This window comes from Humulus lupulus, chromosome 1 (genome assembly GCF_963169125.1).
Source record: "Humulus lupulus chromosome 1, drHumLupu1.1, whole genome shotgun sequence".
In the NCBI taxonomy this organism is placed as follows: Eukaryota; Viridiplantae; Streptophyta; class Magnoliopsida; order Rosales; family Cannabaceae; genus Humulus; species Humulus lupulus.
Genome location: NC_084793.1, coordinates 270,795,496 through 270,820,200, shown reverse-complemented (window position 1 = coordinate 270,820,200; position 24,705 = coordinate 270,795,496). Strand labels below are relative to the sequence as shown.

The following is a 24,705-nucleotide window of genomic DNA, read 5'->3' as shown; positions in this document are numbered from 1 at the left end:
ATACTATGTCAGCAAGAGGTTAATGGGGGTAGAATCGAGATACCCATTAATGGAAAAACTGGCTCTCAGCCTGATCCATTCATCTCGAAAACTCTGACCTTACTTCCAAGCGCACCCCATCCATGTACTGACTGACCAACCACTGCAACAAGTCTTGTCCAAACCAGAGGCCTCGGGCAGATTGTTAAAATAAGATGTTGAACTCGGACAGTTCGAGATCACTTATCATCTGAGAACAATTATAAAAGGACAGGCCCTGGCAGACTTCATCGTGGAACACACAGGAGTATCCGATGACGAGGTTATAACCCCAGCCCACAAGCTGTGGAAACTTTACGTCAATGGATCTTCTAACGAAAATGGATCGGGGGCAAGAATCATATTAATCACTCCAAAAGGAAAGCGATTTCACTCCGCCTTAAGGTTCAGCTTTGAAGCATCTCATAACAAAACTGAGTACGAGGCTTTATTGGCAGGACTCTGGATAGCTAAGGAGCTCAAGGCCAAAGCAATACACTGCTACAGTGACTCGCAGTTAGTGATAAACCAAATCCTATGGGAATATCAGGCTCGTAGCATAAGGATGGCACATATTTAGAGAAAGCTAAAGCGATGCTCAAGCATTTCGAGTTCTATGCCATAGAGCAGGTTCTCCGAGAACAAAACTCAAATGAGATGCTCTAGCCAGGCTCGCCGAGTCCAGCGAAGTCGATACGCTAAACGTAGTATCGATAGAACACCTGTCGACTCCCAGTATTAGTGAGCCTGAAGAGGAAGATGTATTCATGATTGACTCCGAGCCAACCTGGTTGACCCCAATAGTTGATTACCTCGAAACCGGTATTCTCCCAGCATAGCGGAACAAGGCTCGAAAACTAATGTATCAGATTCTGAGATACACTATTGTGGAAGGAAGGTTATATCGGAGAGGATATTCTATGCCATAACTCTGATGTGTGACTCCACCCAAGGCAAAGAAAATCCTAGAAGAAATTCATGAAGGATTTTGTGGAGACCACACTGGGGGGCATAGCCTATCAAAGAAAATTATAAGACTAGGATACTTCTGGCCGACTATCAAAGCAGATGCATTCGAGTATGTCAAGAAATGTGATAAATGCCAGTGATTCACTATAATTCAACGAACTCCACCATCCGAGCTAACCATGATGACCTCCCCATGGCCATTTGCGGTGTAGGGAATCGATCTCATAGGTTCGTTGCCAACCGTCAAAGGTGGAGTAAAGTATGTTGTGGTCGCTGTCGATTATTTTACAAATTGGACCGAGGCTGAACCTCTGGTAGTGATTACCTCGAAAAAAGTCCTGGAATTTGTGGTAAAAAACATCATCTGCCGATACGGAATGCCAAGGAAAATAGTATCAGATAACGGTACTCAATTCGACAGTGAATTATTCACCCATTTTTGTGAAAAAAATTGAATAATAAAAATTTTTCCTCCGTTACCCATCCCCAATAAAACGGCCAAGTCGAAGCAGTAAATAAGACTCTCAAGAGTTCTATGAAGAAGAAGTTAAGGGAAAATGGCCTGAGGAGATACCCCAAGTTTTGTGGGCATATCGAACTACAACTTGCACTTCAATAGGGCATACCCCTTCTTCCCTGGCATATGGGTGCGAGGCCATGTTACCAATCGAGGTCAAAATACCCACGATTCGTAGCCATGCTTATGACCAAGCCTCGAACCAATCCAAACTTTAAGTAAGTCTGGACCTTATTGAAGAAAGGAGAGATGAAGCTCAGTTGAGAAATGCAGCATATCAGCAACTAGCTACCCGATATTTTAATAAAAAGGTTCGGGAGAGGAAGTTCAAATTGGGAGACTTAGTGTTAAGGAGTGCGTTCCTAGCTACAAGGGACCCAGCTGCTGGCGTACATGGACCTAATTGGGAAGGACCGTACCAGATCGAGTCAATTATTCGACCTCGCGTCTATAAATTGGCGAGATTAAACGGAGAATTGGTACCACGAGCTTGGAATGGCGAGCATCTACGACCTTACTATCAATAGTGTAGGAATGATGTCTCATTGTAACCAAGCATCTTTGTTTTTACAAAAATTTTATTAATAAAATATTCGAGCAAAAGTCATTCTCTATCTCATATGTTGTATTTTTTGTAAACTCTCTTAATTTAATAACCTATGGTCACACTCATAGGATATTAAGGGGGCATCAGTGGTATACTTACCATAAGTTTGAAAAAATAAATAACATTTAAAAATAAGTGTCTGGATATAACCAGATATGCGAGCTAAGACAATTTGAACATAACCAGATACACGAGCTAATATGATCTAGACATAACTAGATTAAAAGTATACAAGTGTATGGATTACAAACCAAACACGACCTAGGTAGGTTTGGAGAAAACCAGCTAAAAATGATCGACACAAGTGGGAAAAAGACAAACCTACTTCGAGCTAAGTCGATACCGAGGATGGAGTATTTTGCAACAAAAAGTTTCGACCTTATAACCTCAAGGAACTACTCGAGGAAGAGGAAAAGTGACGATAAAAGGCAAGATATAACTAAACTACCTAGCTTACATACCACTTAAGTACTTTCGAGTGCGTGGTAAAAGTAAGATTGGACTTTGACACAAAACGAGATCGGTTATGGATACATCGAGCAAACTATGCATGAATGCATCAAAACTCGAGCTAAAATCCGACAGAAGTTTGTATGAGTAAACAAACATAAAGGGAAAAAAATTATATAAGTTGCTCAAAATATTTCGACCTAGAAGTGTGAAGCAAAAATATTAAAAGTCGAGCATAAAAATTGAGTATACCAAATGTAAAAGTTTGAACAAACAAAAAATAACTCTTATACAAGCTGTAAATTGTTTTTGCCCCAGGGGCATAAAAAAGAAAGGTCCTAACTATTACAAAAAAAGTTAAAAGGGACACAACCCATGATCTCGCCTCTAGGAAGAAGGAGCACCCCCCCCCCCCCCGATGACACTCGCCTCCCTAGCCTTCTCAGCCTCGTCCTCAACTTCCTCCGCCTCCAGCTGAGCTTGTCACTTAGCCAGAAGCTCATTTGCCAGGGTGCCCAAGAAGCTAGTATCGAGATTGGCATTGTTGGCCCAAATCCTGTACATTGCCATGTCAATGGCTCGATCCTTCCTTTGCTTGAACTCTTCAAGGAGGCAAGCCTTTTCACCCTCCATTATCTCGAAGGTGGCCGTTTTCTTCTCTTCGAGCTTAGCATTTAGCTTTTCAAGCTCCTCGACCCTGGAACTCTTCTCCTCGAGCTCAGTCTCCAGCTTTGACTTGGCAGCCTTAAACTCATCAGCGAGCTTGAGCTAGAGATCCTTCGACTCCTGAGCGTAGGACATGCTCATATGAACCTCGTTGTTTAGCTTGTAATTTAGCTGAGCAACTGCAGCAAGAGCCTAACACACAAACAAATCAAGTTAGAACATGTTTCGAGTAAAACTCAAATAAATGAAAAAGTAAGAAAAATTACCGAGGAGATAAGCTTGGTACTCTTGTCATAGAGGACATTGGAATCCTGAGCGTTGACCAGAAACTGCTGATAACTCTATATTTTAGAGTTATTAATTGAACTTTTGGACTTAAAAAGTTAGGTGAAATAGAGTGTTTGTGCTGTTATTGTGTGGTTTTAGTGACTTTGTCTCTTAACTTTGTTTGTGTAATTTGTTTTAATTAATGATAACTCTTGTGGAAAATAATGGAATTATGTTCTAAAAAGGTGGTATCTATATTGAAGGCATAGCAAGAGGGTGCTTGGAAAGCTTAGTGAAGCATGTGTAAGGAAATCATATTAGAGCTGAAATTCTGGCAATTGTTGCAACATCAGTCAACTTTGCTGCAGCAAAGTGTGGGCAGTCAGCAACATAAAGTCTGCACACTTGGCATGTACTTAGATGAGGTGGAAAGGAGCTGCAAAATTCTGAAAAGGAACAGAATGTTGTCCCCCACGTGTAGAGAGAGAAGGAGAGGGTTTATACCCTTTGTGAGCCCAAAAAAAAAAAGAAATAATCTTCTTCTCCAAGAAAAAAAGAACCAGCCGCCCAAGCTCCATTGAAGGGGACTTCTCTGCATTTCTTTGAGCTGAATCATCAAGAAGAGAAGAGGAAGGAGAAGGAAGCTAGAAGAAGAAGAGGATTAAGAGTTAGAAGACAAGAAGAGAATATCTCTATCAATTTGGCTTGTTTTTCTAAACTCAACTTTCATATAATTTTATTTTCTTTTTCTTTCTTCCTTGAACTCTTGAGATAATGCTGAATATTTATTATGGTGACTTGTGTATTTTTACTATGACTTAAATTGTTTGTGTTAGGGATATTGATGAACCCTAATTTGCAATTGTCCCCAAATTGTTGACTGTTTTATGAAATTTTTCTCTTGTTCAATTGAGCTATGTTTATTGTGCAAATCTCTTGCTTGAGAATGATCAACTTATCTGAGAGACATGCTAGTTTTAATTCCGGAAGGGTAAAAATGAGTGGAAATGCTTGATTGATGCATGTTGATACTCTTGTATTGATTAGTGAATAACTTAGGAATATTTTATTCACCTTGCAAACTTGAAGGATTGATGCTGGGAATTATGTTCTTGAAATTAAATTTAGCATAGGAACATGTGAATCTAATTGATGGAAGTTTAACATGAGCATTTGGAAAAATTGCATGTGCATTAAATTTGAAATCCTAGTTACAAGAGAACTTTGCTATGAACTTTGTTGCAACATCAGGGGCTAAACTACAAATTAGGGGGATTTGATATGCCTAACTTTTATCATCATAGTAATCACAATTTGTCATTTTCCAGCTTTATTGTTGAATGCCTAAATTAATTCTCTTGTTTAGTTCTTTTTGTTCTTTAGTTTAATTGATTAAGTCATAAAAACAAGGGAATAGTTACTTGTACCCCAAATTGTTTGATGATGATTTTTACAATATTTGTTTGCAATCCTTAAGGAGACGATAAAAATTACTTTCATTATATTACTTGTTCAACGATTGTGTACACTTGCACACACTTAGGAAAATCCGCAACAAGTTTTGGCGCCGTTGCCGGGGATTTCTTAAAGTCAATTATTGTAAAGTTGATTATCTTGCAATTTGGTTTAATTTTTCTTTCTTTTGTGCTAACTTGGGTGATTCTCGTGGAATTTCAGGTTTATGCAGTGTATGAACGAGAATCAAGACCCTGAACTACTTCCCATTGATCTAGAAATTGAGCGCACTTTTAGAAGAAGGCGAAGAATACAAAAGTCAAAAAGGGAAGTAGTAGTGATGGATGCTGAGCAAGGGGCTCAACAGGGAGCCACCCAGACAGCAGCTCCTCTACCAGGAGTCGCTCATGATCCACCAGTAAATACAGCAGAAGTTGCTCAAGGGGGAGTAGCTGCCAACAATGGGCAAAATGCAGTTATTGTGGCTGATGACAGAGATCGTGCTATCAGGAAATATGCTCTCCCCCTCTTCAATGAGCTCAATCCAGGTATCGTCAGACCAGAAATTCAGGCAGTACAGTTTGAATTGAAGCCAGTCATGTTCCAGATGCTTCAAACTGTGGGCCAATTTAGTGGGATGCCAACCGAGGATCCTCACCTTCACCTTCGCTTGTTCATCGAAGTAAGTGACTCTTTCAAGCTGCCCGGAGTGACAGAGGATGCATTAAGACTAAAGTTGTTCCCATATTCCTTGAGAGACAGAGCCATAGCTTGGTTGAACTCTTTGCCATCTGATTCTGTGAGTACTTGGCAAGAGTTGGCTGAGCGGTTTTTGATGAAGTATTTTCCTCCCACTAAAAATGCCAAGCTCCGCAATGAGATTACTTCATGTCAACAACTTGATGAAGAATCCTTATATGAGGCATGGGAGCGGTTTAAGGAGTTGCTGCGCAAATGCCCTCACCATGGCATTCCTCATTGCATCCAGATGGAGACCTTCTATAACGGTCTCAATGCTCATACTAGGATGGTGGTTGATGCTTCAGCGAGCGGGGCTCTTCTTGCTAAGTCCTATAATGAGGCATATGAAATACTTGAGAGGATATCCAACAACAATTATTAGTGGCCCACTTCTAGATTGTCTACAGGTAGAAAGGTGGCTGGTATTCATGATGTAGATGCCATCACTTCTTTGGCGGCCCTAGTGTCTTCTATTTCTAATATGCTCAAGACAATGAATATGGGGATGAATCAATCAATGGGACAGCCTATGGGGACACAAATGGGGCAAATGGAGAGCATTTCTTGTGTGTATTGTGGTGAGGGTCATACTTTTGATAACTGTCCTTCTAATCCGGGAGCTGTATGTTATATGGGGAACCAAAATAGGAATGGTCCTTATTGTAATTCCTACAACCCATCATGGAGGCAACACCCCAATTTTTCATGGAGTAATCAATGAGCTGGCCCTAGTAATCCTTCAATGCCTCCAAGACCAAATTTTCCACCGGGTTACCCCCCTCAAGCACCACAACAAAGACCACAACAACAGACAATGCAATCTAGCTCTCTTGAGAGCATGTTGAAGGAATATATAGTGAAGAATGAAGCCATGATTCAGAGCCAAGCGGCTTCATTGAGGAACTTAGAAAACCAAGTTGGGCAACTAGATAATGAGCTTAGAAATAGACCCCACGGTACACTCCCAAGTGATACCGAGAATCCAAGGAGTATGGGGAAGGAACATTGTAAAGCTGTCACTTTGAGAAATGGAAAAGAGTTGGAGAAGGACAAGACCGAGTCTGGGCATGAGGGTGAGCCCTCTTCAATCCAAATAAATAAGGAGTTCCAAAAAGATGCTGAACTTCCTAGTGCACAAAAATCTGCCTCTGCCCAGGATACTGTAGGGATACCACAGCATTGTCAACCAGCAAGCTCAATTTCAAAGAAGCCACCTCCATTTCCTCAACGTTTTCAGAAGCAAAAGTTGGATTCTCAATTCAAGAAGTTTCTAGATATGTTGAAGCAGTTGCATATCAACATCCCACTGGTAGAGGCGCTTGAGCAAATGCCTAACTTTGTAAAATTCATGAAAGATATTCTTACAAGGAAGACAAGGTTAGGAGAATTTGAGACATTACCAAGGAATGTAGCTCATTCTTGCAAAACAAGCTGCCACCGAAGATGAAAGATCCTGGGAGTTTCACCATTCCATGTGCCATTGGTAATTCTTATTGTGGCATGGCATTATGTGACTTGGGTGCTAGTATAAATCTGATGCCTGTGTCTGTGTATAGACAATTGGGAATTGGTGAAGTCCGACCTACCACAGTGACTCTACAACTTGCAGATAGATCTCTTGCTTATCCAGATGGGAAGATTGAGGATGTCTTGGTAAAAGTTGATAAGTTCATTTTCCCAGTTGATTTCATTGTGTTGGATTATGAGGCAGACAGGGAGGTACCAATCATTCTAGGGAGGCCTTTTCTAGCTACTGGTAGAACTTTGATTGATGTGCAGAAGGGTGAACTTACTATGAGGGTTCAAAATGAGCAGGTGACTTTCAATGTTTTCAAGGCTATGAGATTTCCAGATGAGGTCGAAGAGTGTTCTGTGGTTTCAGTGGTAAATTCTTTGGCTTCAAAGGAATTATAAAACAATTTTGATGATCCTCTAGAGAGACTCTTGATGTTTGATTCACATGCAGAGGATGAGGATGAATACTTGGCTTGGCTAGAAGCTAGCTCACAAGGATTGCATACAAGAAAGCATTTTGAATCTTTGGAGCTCTCTTCAAGGTCTTTCGCAGCCCCTAAACCATCAGTGGAAGAGCCTCCGGAGTTGGAATTAAAAGCTTTACCCTCACACTTAAGATATGCCTATTTGGGTAAGTCTTCCACCTTACCTGTGATTGTTTCAGCTGAGTTAAGTATGGAGCAAGAAGAAAAGTTGCTGGATGTATTGAGGAAGTTCAAGAAGGCCATTGGGTGGACCATTGCAGACATAAAGGGCATTAGTCCTTCTCTATGCATGCATAAGATTCTGTTACAAAACAATGAAAAAGGGTCTATTGAAGGGCAAAGAAGGCTAAATCCTATCATGAAAGAAGTGGTCAAAAAGGATATTATCAAATGGCTCGATGCAGGTATTATTTATCCCATCTCTGACAGCTCATGGGTTAGTCCTGTCCAGTGTGTACCAAAGAAAGGTGGGATTACAGTAGTGGAAAATGAAGACAATGAGCTGATTCCTACTAGAACCGTGACAGGGTGGCGAATTTGCATGGACTATAGAAAAATGAACAAGGCTACTCGAAAAGATCACTTCCCTCTTCCCTTCATTGATCAGATGTTAGACAGACTTGCAGGGAGAGAATACTATTGTTTTCTAGATGGATACTCTGGTTACAATCAGATTACAATCGCTCCAGAGGAACAGCACAAGACAACTTTCACTTGTCCCTATGGTACTTTCGCATTTCGAAGGATGCCTTTTGGTCTATGTAACGCACCTGCCACATTCCAGAGATGTATGATGGCTATTTTCAATGACATGGTGGAGCAGTTCCTAGAGGTATTCATGATTTACTTCTCTGTTTTCGGTGATTCATATGACGATTGCTTGAGCAACTTGGCCAAGGTTTTGCAAAGATGTGAAGAAACAAACCTTGTTCTTAATTGGGAAAAATTCCATTTTATGGTTAAGGAAGGTATTGTTTTGGGCCACAAGATATCAAGGCAAGGAATTGAAGTTGACCGAGCTAAGATTGAAGTTATTGAGAAGCTCCCTCCTCCTACTTCGGTGAAGCATATTAGAAGCTTTCTTAGGCATGCCGGGTTCTATAGGCAATTCATAAAATATTTCTCCAAGGTCTCTAAGCCTCTCTGCAACCTATTTGAGAAAGAGACACCATTCCACTTTGATGAAGCATGTTTGAAAGCCTTTGAAGAGTTGAAAGAGAGATTGATTTCAGCACCAATAATTGTAGCTCTAGATTGGGACTTGCCTTTTGAATTAATGTGTGACGCTAGCGACTATGCAGTGGGAGGTTTTATGGGGCAGCGAAGAAGCAAGATATTTCACTCCATTTATTATGCTATCCGCACTTTGACAGGTGCTCAACTTAATTATACAGTGACGGAAAAGGAACTCTTGGCTATTGTCTTTGACTTTGACAAGTTTCGGGCTTATTTGGTGGGCACCAAGGTAATAGTATACACAGATCACTCCGCTATAAAGTACTTGATTGAGAAAAAGGATGCCAAGCCTCGTTTAATTAGATGGGTGCTTTTACTTCAAGAGTTTGATATGGAAATTCAAGATAGGAAGGGAGTCAAGAATCCAGTGGCGGATCATTTTTCGAGAGTGGAAGGTGAAAAAGGATCTAGTGTTCTAGTGCCCATCAAAGAGACATTTCTAGATGAGCAATTGTTTGAGGTCAACCACTCTCATGTTGTTCCTTGGTTTGCGGATTTTGCTAATTACTTGGTTAGTGGATTGTTGCCTCCGGATTTGACAAGCCAACAAAAGAAGAAGTTTTTGCATGATGTGAGGCATTATTTTTGGGAGGAGCCATTCTTGTTCAAACAATGTGCTGACCACATGATTAGGAGGTGTGTTTCCGAGCAAGAGATGGAGGATATCCTACATCATTGTCACTCTTCACCTTGTGGTGGTCATTTTGGGGGATCGCGAACCGCATCTAAGGTACTTCAATGTGGGTTCTTTTGGCCTTCCTTATTCAAAGATGCTCATGCTTTTGTGTTGAGGTGTGATCGATGCCAAAGGGCTGGTAATATTTCCAGAAGGAATGAGATGCCCTTAACTAATGTTCTTGAAGTTGAATTGTTCAATGTGTGGGGTATCGATTTTATGGGCCCTTTCCCTCCATCTTATGGCGACTTGTACATTTTGGTAGCTGTGGATTACGTTTCAAAATGGGTGGAAGCTATTGCCTCTCCCAGTAATGATGCTAAAGTTGTCATGAGGTTCTTACAGAAGAATGTTTTCACTCGTTTTGGCACTCCAAGGGCAATCACTAGCGATGAGGGGACCCATTTTGTGAACAAAGTGTTGGCTAGCTTATTGGCTAAATATGATGTGAGGCACAAGATAGCTACTACTTACCATCCCCAAACTAATGGGCAACCTGAGTTGTCTAATAGAGAGATAAAAGGTGTCCTTGAGAAAGTGGTGAGTCCCAACCGCAAGGATTGGTCCAAGAGATTAGATGATGCATTGTAGGCTTATAGAACAGCTTTCAAGACACCATTGGGGATGTCACCATATCGGTTGGTATTTGGAAAAGCATGTCACCTGCTAGTGGAACTTGAGCACCGTGCTTATTGGGCTATTCAAACACTCAACATGGACTTGCAACTTCCAGGAGAAAAGAGAATGTTGCAGTTAAATGAATTGGAAGAGATGCGATTATTCTCTTATGAAAATGCCAAACTTTACAAGGAGAAAACAAAAAGGTGGCATGACAAGCATATTCAGCCATGGGTGTTCGAAGAAGGCCAGCGAGTTTTGTTGTTTAACTCGCGTTTGAAACTATTCCCAGGCAAGCTCAAGTCAAGATGGTCAAGCCCATTCTTGGTGGTTTAGGTGCATCCTTATGGAGCAGTTGAATTGCGTGAAGAAGCTCCGGAAGGGAATTCAAGGTTAATGGCCAAAGGATCAAGCATTATTGGGGAGGTGAGGTTGAGCGAAACAAGTGCTCAATCTCTTTGGAGGATCCTTGAAGAATATGTAAAAACTCGGGTTGCTATGGAACTTTGAGATTTAATTGTAGAGCAACCCAAGTTTTATATAGATGTATATTATATATATATATATAAAAAAAGGGAGAAGACAAGAAATATATGAAAAATATATTATATATGTATGTATATAATATATTTCTTTGGAACATCAAATTTTGATGGTTCAATGTGCTGATGGTTGCAGAAAAATGGAATTAAAAAAAAAGGGGTTGAAAAGTTTGAGTGATGTAGCATCATATTGGGCTTGCTCTCTGACTTGCTGTTGCTGCAGCAAAGTTCCATGATGTTGCAACATCAAAATTCAGGTTGCTCTCTGACTTGCTGTTGCTGCAGCAAAGTTCCATGATGTTGCAACATCAGCATTAAAACAAAACACATTTTTGGTCTTGCTCTCTGACTTGACTTTGCTGCAGGAAAGTTCTATGATGTTGCAAAAAAGTTGTTAAAAGACACATAGAATAAAAATTTGACCCATTCCATTTTTGAAACCCTAAGCCCATCATCTTCATCATCCCCATTTCTCTGTAAACACCCAGCCGCCACCCACACCTCCCAGCCGCCCCTAGCCCCCACGAACCCAATCGGCCCCGCCTCCTACAACCCAAGCCCCGAACCCACCACCCCAACCGCCCCCACGAACCCAGCCCATCTCCCAAACCTCACGGCCGCCATCTCCTCGCCATCCCCACGACCCACGACCCCACCTCACGGCCCCCACCACCCATGAACCCAGTCGGTCCCGCCACCCGACCCCACCATTTCCACGAATCCACCAGCCTTGACCCCACCACAACCGACCCCACGGCCTCACACCCACCCACGACCCCAAGCTCGCGAACCCACGACCCCACAACCGACCTCACCACCCAACCCGACCCCACCTGGCCCCCACGAACCCAGCCGGCCTCACCCTAGCCCCCACAAACCCAGTCGGCACCACACCCAGCGAACCCACGCCCTGATCACACCCCCGGACCCCACGGCCCTCACCACCCAGCGATAACCCAACCCAATCGGTCCCGCCACCCGACCCCACCATTTCCACGACCCCACCATTTCCACGAACCCACCACCTAGACAACCCAATCGGCCCCGCCTCCTACAACCCAAGCCCTGACCCACCCATACCTCTATGCAAGTATTCACAACATCGCGATTTGGGCAGCTCCTTGTCTTCTCTTCCTTGGGGTCTCACGACAATTTTTCCACCACTTGTTGCATTCACAAGGGTGTCCTGCTCCTATAAGGTACTCTATTACCCTTGTCTCGGCACTTTGGGCATCCCACCTATCTGTGGTTGTTTCACTTTTGGTTATTACAAATTATGCCTCGCAGCAAACAAGTCGCCAATAGAAAGAAAAAAACTGTGGCAGACGAACCACCTGTTGTTGCCAAGTTTATATCCCCGAGGGCTGCCGACAAATTTAGGAAACTTATTGGGCGCGACATTTGGTTTGAAAGAGCTTTCCCCACTGATGGAAATCCTGATTATGTGATCAATGTGCTTAGTAATCGAGGGTGGCTTAATTTTTGCACAGCCCCTCGCGAGGCGGTTGTTCCTTGGATCAAAGAATTCTACGCCAACTTTGTCTCACAAAAATTGCGAGAAGTCAAAGTCCGGGGCAAGCAGGTTAGTTACACCCCTCAGGCCATAAATGTTGTTTTTGGGCTGCCCAATATCGAGGCGGCAAAGTATGGGGACGTTGCCCCTCACCAAAGTGAGGCAAACCTTGCCAAGATGTTAGCCGAAGTTGCTTTGCCGGGCACCCAATGGAATGTTTCGCCAAAGTTTGGGGCTCACACTATACCCCACACTTCCTTGACGACTCCTGCTCGTGTGTGGAATCATTTTATCAAGACCAATATGTTACCCACCACTCACGATACCTCGGTAAGCAAGGATCGTGTCGTCCTCCTTTATAGCATCTTGACTGGCCTCTCGATTGATGTGGGGGAGCTCATTTCCGAGGAGCTCATTGCATTGGTTGTTATCAAGACCAAGGGCCCATTGTTTTTTCCCACGTTGATCACTGCTTTATGTCGCTGCGCGGGTGTACCCCTCGCTCTGGATGATGAGCACCATCACTCTCCCGATTACATCTATGCCCATACCATTCGGAAGGTGACCAAAGTTGTTTCCCATCCAAGAGAGCAAGCGCCACCCTCTGCCCCACTGCCCTCGTCTAGCCATAGCTCTACTGAGCCTTCGAACCCCACTATCGCGGAACTTTACGCCACTCAGCAGAGTATGATGAGCATGATGCATCATATGGAGGCCCAGCAGCACACCTATTGGGACTATGTGCGCCAGCGTGACGATGTTTTGCATCAATCTTTTCGGCCCCCCGAGCTTTTTCCACCGTTTCCTGAGGCCATCATGGAGCGGTGGTGTGCACCTGAACCATCCGCTGCGCCTGCCTCTTCCGCCGAGCAGGAGGATAGCGAGTAGAGGGAGTTTCCTTATTTTCCACAATCTTTTCCTTTCCTGCTCTGTTTATGTTATTTGTTTTTTTCTGTTCTTGTTGCTCTGTTGATTTTGTGCACTGAGGACAGTGCTCTCCCTTAAGTTTGGGGGGGGGGGGGGGTGTTGTTGATAACTGTTGTCTTGTTTTAATCTCCTTTATGTTTATTATGTTTTAGGCATTGTTAGGCGTGTTTTGTTTGAAGTCTTGAGTCTTGAGTCTAGTTATAATGGAATCAATTTGGTTGTGTTCAAATGTGGAATAGCTCGATGATAACATGTCAGAAAACAAAAATTGCAACCCTTGTGTATGAGCGAGCCTTTAATACTTAAAGTTTTTTATGCTAATCCAACCATAATGAGAATGTGTCCCAAATTTAGTGTGCATAGCTCGACCAATAATTTCTTAAACCCATATAGTAGCTAGATTTTTGGGAGAGCTTAAGTTTCTAGAATTGCTTAGTGGTTCCCTTGAGGCGAAATCCTAGACAACACCAAACCAAGGACATGATTTAGGCCATCTTTGGACCGTTTGAGCCTTTCTAGCCAACCATTATATACTATTTTATCCTTAGTCACCCCATTGAGCTTATTAGACTCCCTTTCTTTCTTCACCACATGCTAGCCCAACTATATACATATCCATTCACCATACCTTTTGAGCACCTTGATTTTTCTTGAATATATGTTGAGTGTTGCATCATGAGAGAGGGTGAGAGGAGTGTGCCTTTATGAATGGTATTTTAGTGTGGATTTCATTTTAAGTTTGGGGGGAGTGGATCTCATGTTGTGTCACTGCCATTGTTTTATTTAAATTTAGATATTTATATATATATATAAAATGTGTATTTGTAAAGAAAGAGTGCATCCCTTATAAAAAAAAATCAAAGAGTTGCAAATTTATCCATAAAGTCGAAAGTAAGTTTGGGGGTGTAGCATCTTGTTAAAAAAAAAAAGTATTGTCTCATTTCCCTTCCTCCTTTTCTTGTTTCTGTCTATGTTAGCAATAAAGAAGAATGGCGAGCGTGACTTTGATCTTTGGGGGGTAATCTTTTGGGGAAGTGATTGTGAGCCCTTACTTAGTCTTAGGAAAATTAAGGTGTTTTTAAAGGAAATTGAGCCTAAAATGACTTATCTTAACCACCAGCACCTAAGCCTTACACTACAAGCTTGATAAAGACCTTTTGATCCTTTGTTAGTGTTTGTCTACATTAGTGGAGAGGGAATTATTAAGTCAACTTATGGAGACAAAATTAGGCTTTAGGATCAAGATCTAATTTACTTTAGGGAGAATTGAGAATGTTTGGGAAGAGCTATGTATACACTTTAAGGGTAAACACTTGATTTTTGGTTTGATAGCATCTTAATACTTGAGGAACTTGGCTTGCATATACACTTGAGTTATCTTTTTAATCACTGATTTGAGAGTTCTATTCCCACTTGATATGACCATGTCCAAATTGATTCCTAGTTGTGTTTTATTTTGAGTCTTTGTGTTATGGGTTGTGTCTGTTATAGTTGTGTGGTGTGTTATGTCGTCTTAAGTTGTTATTTTGCGTGTGTGTCTTGTGTTAAGTTAGATTTCTTTGTTTCTTTTCTTGTCTTTTATTTTTAGAGTCATCACTCGGGGCGAGCAATGGATTAAGTTTGGGGGTGTGATAACTCTATATTTTAGAGTTATTAATTGAGCTTTTGGACTTAAAAAGTTAGGTGAAATAGAGTGTTTGTGCTGTTATTGTGTGGTTTTAGTCACTTTGTCTCTTAACTTTGTTTGTGTAATTTGTTTTAATTAATGATAACTCTTGTGGAAAATAATGGAATTATGTTCTAAAAAGGTGGTATCTATATTGAAGGAATAGCAAGAGGGTTCTTGGAAAGCTTAGTGAAGCATGTGTAAGGAAATCATATTTGAGCTGAAATTCTGGCAATTGTTGCAACATCAGTCAAATTTGCTGCAGCAAAGTGTGGGCAGTCAGCAACATAAAGTCTGCACACTTGGCATGTACTTAGATGAGGTGGAAAGGAGCTACAAAATTCTGAAAAGGAACAGAATGTTGTCCCCCACGTGTAGAGAGAGAAGGAGAGGGTTTATACCCTTTGTGAGCCCAAAAAAAAAAAGAAATAATCTTCTTCTCCAAGAAAAAAAGAACCAGCCGCCCAAGCTCCATTGAAGGGGACTTCTCTGCATTTCTTTGAGCTGAATCATCAAGAAGAGAAGAGGAAGGAGAAGGACGCTAGAAGAAGAAGAGGATTAAGAGTTAGAAGACAAGAAGAGAATATCTCTATCAATTTGGCTTGTTTTTCTAAACTCAACTTTCATATAATTTTATTTTCTTTTTCTTTCTTCCTTGAACTCTTGAGATAATGCTGAATATTTTTTGTGGTGACTTGTGTATTTTTACTATGACTTAAATTGTTTGTGTTAGGGATATTCATGAACCCTAATTTGCAATTGTCCCCAAATTGTTGACTGTTTTATGAAATTTTTCTCTTGTTCAATTGAGCTATGTTTATTGTGCAAATCTCTTGATTGAGAATGATCAACTTATGTGAGAGACAAGCTAGTTTTAATTCCGGAAGGGTAAAAATTAGTGGAAATGCTTGATTGATGCATGTTGATACTCTTGTATTGATTAGTGAATAACTTAGGAATATTTTATTCACCTTGCAAACTTGAAGGATTGATGCTGGGAATTATGTTCTTGAAATTAAATTTAGCATAGGAATATGTGAATCTAATTGATGGAATTTTAACATGAGCATTTGGAAAAATGGCATGTGCATTAAATTTGAAATCCTAGTTACAAGAGAACTTTGCTATGAACTTTGTTGCAATATCAGGGGCTAAACTACAAATTAGGGGGGTTTGATATGCCTAACTTTTATCATCATAGTAATCACAATTTGTCATTTTCCAGCTTTATTGTTGAACGCCTAAATTAATTCTCTTGTTTAGTTCTTTTTGTTCTTTAGTTTAATTGATTAAGTCATAAAAAAAAGGGGATAGTTACTTGTACCCCAAATTGTTTGATGATGATTTTTACAATATTTGTTTGGTAATCCTTGAGGAGACGATAAAAATTACTTTCATTATATTACTTGTTCAACGATTTTGTACACTTGCACACACTTAGGAAAATCTGCAACAACTACCATTGAGGAGCCCCAAGATTGCTGAAGCTTTGGCCCACTCGAGATAGGACATCCAAGCCAAGAGTGGGTCCATGAGTCCCGAAAGTGTTGTCGATGACATACTCATCGGCATGAGTCAAAATCAACAACAAGTGCTCCCGAGTGGGAGATGGTTTCTTTGGAGCTGGTGTAGTCGGTTGGAGGGCTTGGGTAGCAGGAGGCAAGGAAGGAGCGGCTTCCACAGGAACCCCGACCTGGGAGTCGGAGGTCACAACTTGACTCGGGCCTTGGAGACCCGGAGGAGGAGGAGTCTCCTGGATCCTTTTTGGGACCTTAGCAAGCCGACCAGCTTTCTGTGACGTTCTTGGGAGCTTGCTTTGCTTGGCCCCTGAGTGGCTGTTGAGCATGGACTCGAGGTTAGAGTCCATAGTGCCTGATAATCAAATCACATTAGAAAACGAGCTTAAAATTCTAAAGTAAATGTGAAGCAAATAGTTAATGGAAACAAATGGACAAGTGATAAGAAAACTAACTGGAACTCTCCCCCGAGCTCGTGCTCGGCGACCAGGTAATCCCCCTATCGTCAGAGGAGGCTGGGGGAGTCCCTTCCCTATACGTGGAAGTTAACCTCGAAAGGTCCCTATGGTCGTTTGTTCCGTATTGGAAGGCTATCCCATCCCAAACTTCATTCATACTATACATTGTTTGGTATTTTCCCAGCCAGCTATCGAACCTATGGACCCTATCATCTACCCAAGACCATACATGGAAGTTTTCCCTATAATCTGGGAATAGGATCAGGGTGTCGGGTCTATGTTTATGAAGGGAAGGAGACCATAAGGCCGAGCTGAGAATGACCTTACCTCTGTCACTCGAGCTCAAGGCCTCGTCATTGGCGTCATTCCCCGAGCACAGACTCTTATGATAGCGGGCTGGGGATCGTGCTTTCGAGCTTGTTGACCTTTGCCTTGGAGGAAGCTTGTTAGTAGGGAGTGGTACATGCTCCAACATGGTGTACTTCCGGTAGGAGGTGTCGTCCAGTGATTGGCCCTACTCTAGAAGACCACAGGCTCGAAGCTTATCTTCATGAAGAAGATAAGACAGGGAGCGCCTACCATATGGTAGCTAGAGTAGAACTTCCTTGTGCTCCTTCATTGCGTCCGTTGGGGTAGGATGACGATAATTGGCTGAAGAGTCAAATGCACTATAATTAGTTCATGCCTAAACGTTAGACTAGCATGAAAGGAAAGGGGGTCATATACTTATGAATTCATCTGAATGAATAAAACTTTGAGGGAGCCAGGCCGTCTGTCCAAAAGAAGGCCAGCTTGAAGTTGGGAGGATGGTTGGGCATGTCCTCAAAGATCTTCTTCTCCTTGGGATAGCTCGACAGGTAATAGAAGCCATCTCCTCCCCGAGCTCGGGAGGGGTTGCTTTTCAGGCAGAAGAGATACAAGATCTCCCTTGGCGAAGGTCCTTCCCACTTCAGTTCGTGGTACATAGACCTTAGGGCTGACAAGACCCTATATGAATTGGTCTGGAGTTGGAAGGGAGCGAGCCCAATAAAATCCAGAAAGTCCTTAAAAAAGGGCTTCAAGGATAGTAAGGCCCCTGCCTTCATATGCTCGCGACTCCAAGCCGCAAGCTTCAGTTTATTGTTGGGGCGGCCATCTACCGGGGTGTAGCAGCTTCATTCGTTGGAGGTAGGAGCTTGACACCTTAGCGAGCCTAACAATCCTAGGTCGTGATGAGCCAAGATGTCGGTGATTTGTTCTAAAGAAGAAACCGAGCTCCAATATTGCTCGGCCTCAAAAAATTCCTCCCTCGAGGTAAGAATGGCAACTGGTTGCGAGGTGGACGGGTGATTTGATGTCTCCATTAGTGACAAAATAAGATCACCCGGCTTGAGGCAATAGTTATTTTAAGCTTGGGGTCGAGAGGGACCGGTCTAAGCTCGGGGTCTGGGTCTGGATAGATTGCAACCCGAATTTTTTTCCTTTTCCTTTCCTCAACCTCGTCGGTTTGACGTCAGAAGTGAGCTCGAATATCTTCTTGCTCACACCTCACTTTATGCTCGCGAATTAGCCGCTGATTTTAAGTGAAGGGCGATTCAGGGCTTGGAGTCGTCGGAGAATAGGGAGTTGCGAGCACTGACCCCCACTGTTTTTCAAGATTCCGTGACATCTAGCAAGAAAGAAAAGGATGAGGGCCAGGCACACAAGAAATGAAGAATAAAATACTAGATGATTTGAGCTCGAAGGCTCGAAATCACGGAATAAGCTCAATTGAGATCGAAATCTCAAAGGAATGGGATGAATTCGAATGAGCCCCGAGCCATTGAAAGATTTAGGCTTCGGGCGTGTATTTGACGCAAAAAAGCGAAAGTGGATTCATTTTAAGAAATCACAGATTATCAGGGAAAGTTGACGGTTACTCAGAAATGTGATAATTTTGGGAAACGTGCAATTTAAAACCCTAAGTCAGTACCCCATTTCTTGATCTACACGGTACGTCACCCGTATTCTAAAAAATAATAAAAAAAGCATCTACATTTACATCTTCTACATTTATGACGCAAAAAAAGGAAAGTGGATTCATTTTAAGAAATCACGGATTATCAGGGAAAGTTGACGGTTACTCAGAAATGTGATAATTTTGGGAAACGTGCAAGTTAAAACCCTAAGTCAATACCCCATTTCTTGATCTACACGCTACGTCACCCGTAGTCTAAAAAATAATTAAAAAGCATCTACATTTATATCTTCTACACTAAATATGGGTTTGAAACCCATGATATCAGAAATTTTTTGAACCCAAAGTCTACACAATATTAGCTAAACAATGTGATTGAGGTTGCTACGAATATTCTTATAAAACTAGTGAAAAAACTAGTAAATATGCTTACGGTGCAACGAGAACACAGAAATGTAAAAGCAAAATATAAATAAACATATGGGATCAAGAACAGAAACTTACACACGGTGGATTGCAGATATAGAGAGATTGATGACTGGAGGAGTGGTTGCAAGAACGATCTCACAGAGTTGAACAAGCCAAGGTTGTTTTGTTTTCTCAGTTTAGAGAACATGCAAAGAGGGAAAAGGGGTTTTTTGGCTCTAGTTTTTCTTCCTTTTCTTTCTGAAACTAAAAGATGCAAAAATGGGATGAAGAAGATGACACGGGCAAATTTATAAGCCCCAGGGAATGTCAAAGGTCAAGTTGATCTGGGCCATTGGCCAGATTCGGTATCTGATCTGACGGTCGGGTGCAAACGTGGTAATGGTGGTATAAAGTTGGCAAGCGAATAGATGTGGGCATGGTACAAAAGCACTCAAGTACTCTGGTTGAACAACCCCCTAGCTGATGCATGTCCACTCTTGAGCACTTTAGACAGTACAGTATCCAAGAAGGGCAATTCAAAAGTTTCCTTCTCATAGGATTTGAACTGATACTTTTGAGGGGGCAAAATGTTACACCCAGATTTCGAGCATGAGGAATTATGATCCCAAAATTTAGGCTCGTTAGGTGTGAGCTCGAAATATGCACAATCCTCATATGATCCTCCAGTCAGACAGTTTCGCTGTAAATAACGATCTCGTGAGCTCGTGCAGTATGTAGCCTCGAAGATGATTCGAGCTTATGAGGTAAGGTTGCAACAGCAAAGGGTTCAACACTTGTATATATTTATTGATGTATCTCTTTCCCTCAGACAAGATGATCCGAGCTCGAGAGGCATAAGCTCGAATATGATGACTCCATCAATAACTTGTGGGGAGCAAAGGTGAAGCAAGAATGACAAACTCGTGCTTGACAAATAATCTTGAGGGCATAATAAACCAAATATCTAAGCTAGTTGGTTACTTGTGAATGTATTTATTGTTGTAAAATCCATATGTTTAAGGGATGTGATGTAATTAGTTATCCAATCCCACATTCTAAGGGATATTATCATACACGTAAAAGGTAATACATTAAGTGGCATTATATCATTTGATTCACATAATATCTTACCGAAATATGTGGGAAAGAATTCTGAAACCTTATCTATAAATAGAGAAGGAAACTCCATTTGTAAGGGACGAAATCTAGAGATCTTGAGAAAAAACTCTGGGCAACTATTCTTTGAAAGTTTCTTGGAAACTCCAAAGAATTAATAATATAGACTCGTGGACTAGGCAGATTTTTAATTGCTGAACCACGTAAAAAGATCTTGTTGTCATCTTCTTATTTCATTTCCTCTGATATATTCTTGTTTAATTGCTCTCTTTTTTAAGTTGATGAAAAATGGCGTCAACAACCCTTAATTTATATATGTATGTGATTATTATTGTTATTTTTTATACTTTTGTTAATTACCTTGAAAGAATATACCAAAGTAATTTCTTTAATTAATAATATATAGCGAAAGTTATAAGTTGGGAGTTATAGGAAAAATTGAATCGGCAAAAACACTTTGGATATCACTATTATTATTATTTCTTTGTAGATGAAGCGAATACAATTTCCCACCACAAGCTAATTAATAATATACAAATATAAGTAATAAGTTGAGCATTGAGAAAAATAGACACAACAAAACACTATGGATGAAGAAAAACAATGCATTCCCATCCTCAAACTTACAATTTATCATTATTATTTTTTTTTTAAATTATAAATGAAAGTAACTCTACAATTAGTAAAATAAAGAGGCATCCCAAGGAAAAAAGAAAGTATGTGTCGAGACATGGTAGGCGACAACCTCTATATATGTAAACATATTCAGAGCAATTACCTAAAACTCAAGGCTAAAGTGAAGGGTTAGTTGAACACTATGTAGAAATCCATGTTAAAAGTTATATTTTGATGTTAAATAATCAAACATGAGAAGACAATTCACTCCTTCTATTTGTGCTTGCATATTACATATATTTTATTAATTAAAAAAAAGGGGCAATTAGAATAGAAAATTACATTTTTATAGAATAGATAAGATTGTAATTTCACATATTGGAAAGAATAAAAAAACTTAGAGAAAAAATACTTTTATTTGAGGAAGATCAAACACTGATGTTGGCCGGCGAGAAAAAATCAATTATGAGAAAGTAGAGGAGTAGTTTTTTTTTTTCATTTAACTAAATGAGAAGAGAATGAAAAAGACTATATATATTAATGAGCAGTATACAGTTTGTTTTCAAATTAATTAATTTATTATTATTATATTATTGGAGATGATACACTGTTAGTTATCTATTCAAGGCAGGTATACGATTTTTTTTTTCAAATTAGTTAATTTATTATTATATACTTTGTTAGTTATGATGAATTAAATATTAACATTACTATTGACATAATTTTTGAGAAAATTTCAAAGGTTGCTCATTATATAAACTAATATAATTAGATAATTTAGTATTTTTATTAACTAATAATTATAAATTTTTAAAATAAGAAATTAAAAATGTAAAAAAATGATAAAATAGAAAAAGTGTTTTTGAGTAATTTTAGAGTGGCACATTATCTCCTTGAAGCTCTCATTTATATAAATATTAGAAAACATAGATATGTTTCGCGCAGTTTTTTGTAATGATTAAAAAATATATATTTTAAAATATTTTTTGGAAGATTGTGTGTAAGGGATTCTTTTTCACCATATCCGTACAACATGATCCTTATATGAATATCTAAGGGCGTCTTGATCGTAATTTTTTTCCATGATAATGTTAATTATATATATAACGAGTCTCATGCAGGTTTTTGAGAAATTCTGAATAATTAAAGTATCAAAAATAAAATTCAAACTACTTGTTATACGTGTGTTTTTATTTAATATTAGCATTATTTTATACGTTTTGCGTTGTTTTCTTGTTTATTATATAAAAAATTTAAGATTTTTATATTTTTAGTGTAGAAAATTTATAAATTATGAATTTTTCCATAATCATTCATTTTTTAAATAAATATTTTTATTAATTTAATTAATAATGTTCTTAATCAAATTAATATCACATGTATACATGTTAATATTTTTAAATGTTAAAATATTTTGGTTTTAATTTAAAATATCAAAACAATAAATCTTGAAGATAAATGTCAATTTATATATGATTCATTTATTATTATAATTATTAAAAAATTATTTATTTCTAAATATTTTATTTAAATATAAATAAAATATTTTTATTTTAAATTTGAAATGTCAAAACAATAAAAAGATAAAATTGATGGAAAATTTTGAAATAAATGTCAATTATATATTATTATTTATTATTATAATTATTAAGAAATTAGTTATTTATAAATAAATTAAGATATTTTGAATTTTGAATGTGAAATATGAAATATGAAATATGAAACAATAAAATGATTATCATGAATTGGAAAATCTTCAAGATAAATGTGAATTTATATATGGTTGATTTATTATAATAATTATTAGAAAATTAGTTATTAATAAATTAAAAAAAGAGTTACGAAAGAGGCAATGCCGTTATTGATGATTTTAGATATTTTGTTTTTTTAATTATTTAATAATCATAAATAAAATAAAATAGAATAAAAAATGTACAAAACTTAGAAATAGATTAGAGATTTTAACTTGATTTCCTTTTATTTAAGAAAAAAAACATGTGACACTTTTCAATTTTGACATTGTCATTTAAAATATATCTGATGATGAATTTTATAGGTATTATTTATGTTTTTTCCAAATAAAATTGCTTCAATTAGCTTATCACATTATTGTTTAGACATGCAATATCCCAGATTTTGATTTGTTGATTATTTGAGCTTAGGAAAAAATGAAACTTGAGTAACTTAATTCTATAAAGTCATGTTCTAAGAGTTTTTTGCTTCCTATTATTGAGTTATTTTATGCATAAAAACCGTTTACTTCATTTATATTTGATGAATTAGAATTCTCGACATAATTATTGTTTACCTTGTATGGTAACTTCCTAAATGTTCGAATATGTTATTGATCAGTGGCATTATTTATACTTGTTATTTTTAGAAGTTGGCAGGTGTGATAAGTTATTATATATTATTGCTACGAAAAGATATTACAATACATATACTGTTGGAACTTTTTTATATGAATTATTAAAAATTGAAACAGTTAGAGTTGTGTGTTATATGCGAAAAGTCTCACATGGAATTGAAACACTCTTCAAGGAGTGTATATAAGTTGCAAATGCTATGTCTTGGGGTGTGCCCCAAGGGGTACCCAGTTTTGTACGCATGGGTGAGGACTCACACACTTGACCACCACACACGCGCGCGCGCACCGCCGTCGTCGTCCGTCCGAGCTGAGCTGGGGTGGGTGGTGTGGTGTGGTGTGGTGTCGTATTTTTAATTTTTAATTTTTTCCAACAAAGGTAACTAAACGTTTATTATTTTATTAATTAAATTAATCTTAAAACGTTTATTTTTCAAAAACGGTTTTTATTCTGATTAAATGAAAATAAACATTTTTAGCTGTTAATTTCCTCCTCTGATTAAATGGAAAAATGTTTTAGCCGTTTTATGGGGTCTTCTTCTCTGTATAAGTCAGATCAAATTTTTCTGAAAAAGTAGAGTCTTTTTTCTTCTTGGTTCTACAAATTTTCTCAGAACATTTTAAGAGTGTACAAGAACGATCTTCTCAGTGCAGGGAAGAATCGTACAGAGGTTGTTTTATCCTGGGGACGGCGTGGTTGATAGACTGCCGTGCACACTTAGGGCAGAGCCGCGAAACATCTTAAAGAGAGCAACATTGTCCGCGACTCAGCCAGAAAAATTGATCGGTAATTTCGTTCCAATTTTATTTTCTATTGAGGAATATCAATTTTAAGACGAATCGGTTCTGCTATGGCTGCGACCGATGATTTTTCTGTTTCTACCTCTGTTGATATTAACAAGCCATTTCATTTTGAGGGTTTGCACTTTAAGCGTTGGAAACAGAAGATGCTTTTTTATCTGACCATGAAGAAGGTTGCGTTTGTTCTCACTGCTCTGAAGCTGGTTGTCTCTGAAGCCTCGACCAACAAGGACGAGGAGACTGAACGCGAGAAGCAACAGAAGGACTTGGACTCCTGGGTGGAAAATGATTTCCTCTATAAGAATTTTATTCTTAATGGTTTATCTAATGATCTTTATGAATATTATAACTCAGACAAGTCAGCAAAGGAAATTTGGGAGACGCTGCAAAAGAAATATGATACAGAAGAGGCAGGGACTAAAAAATACAATGTTAGTCGCTACCTGAAGTATCACATTGTGGACGATAAATCTGTGGAGGCCCAATCTCACGAAATTCAGAAAATTGCTCATGAGATTATCTCAGAAGGTATGGCCCTTGATGAACAGTTTCAAGTTGATGTTTTAATTGACAAATTACCTCATTCCTGGAAGGACTTTAAAAATGTTCTCAGGCATTAGA

The 24,705-nt window shown here is 39.2% G+C and overlaps 1 protein-coding gene and 1 non-coding gene across 2 annotated transcripts; one reads left to right on the top strand and one right to left on the bottom strand.

Annotated features, from left to right (window-relative positions):
• Nucleotides 1-5,814: 5,814 nt before the first annotated feature.
• Nucleotides 5,815-5,921, bottom strand: LOC133813399 (small nucleolar RNA R71). The gene has a single exon (XR_009884412.1). It is a non-coding gene; the product is annotated as a small nucleolar RNA R71 (small nucleolar RNA).
• Nucleotides 5,922-7,133: 1,212 nt separating this feature from the next.
• Nucleotides 7,134-7,604, top strand: LOC133834381 (uncharacterized). The gene has a single exon (XM_062263984.1). The coding sequence runs from the start codon at nucleotides 7,134-7,136 to the stop codon at nucleotides 7,602-7,604; it is 471 nt and encodes a 156-aa protein (XP_062119968.1).
• The last annotated feature ends 17,101 nt before the right edge of the window (nucleotides 7,605-24,705 follow it).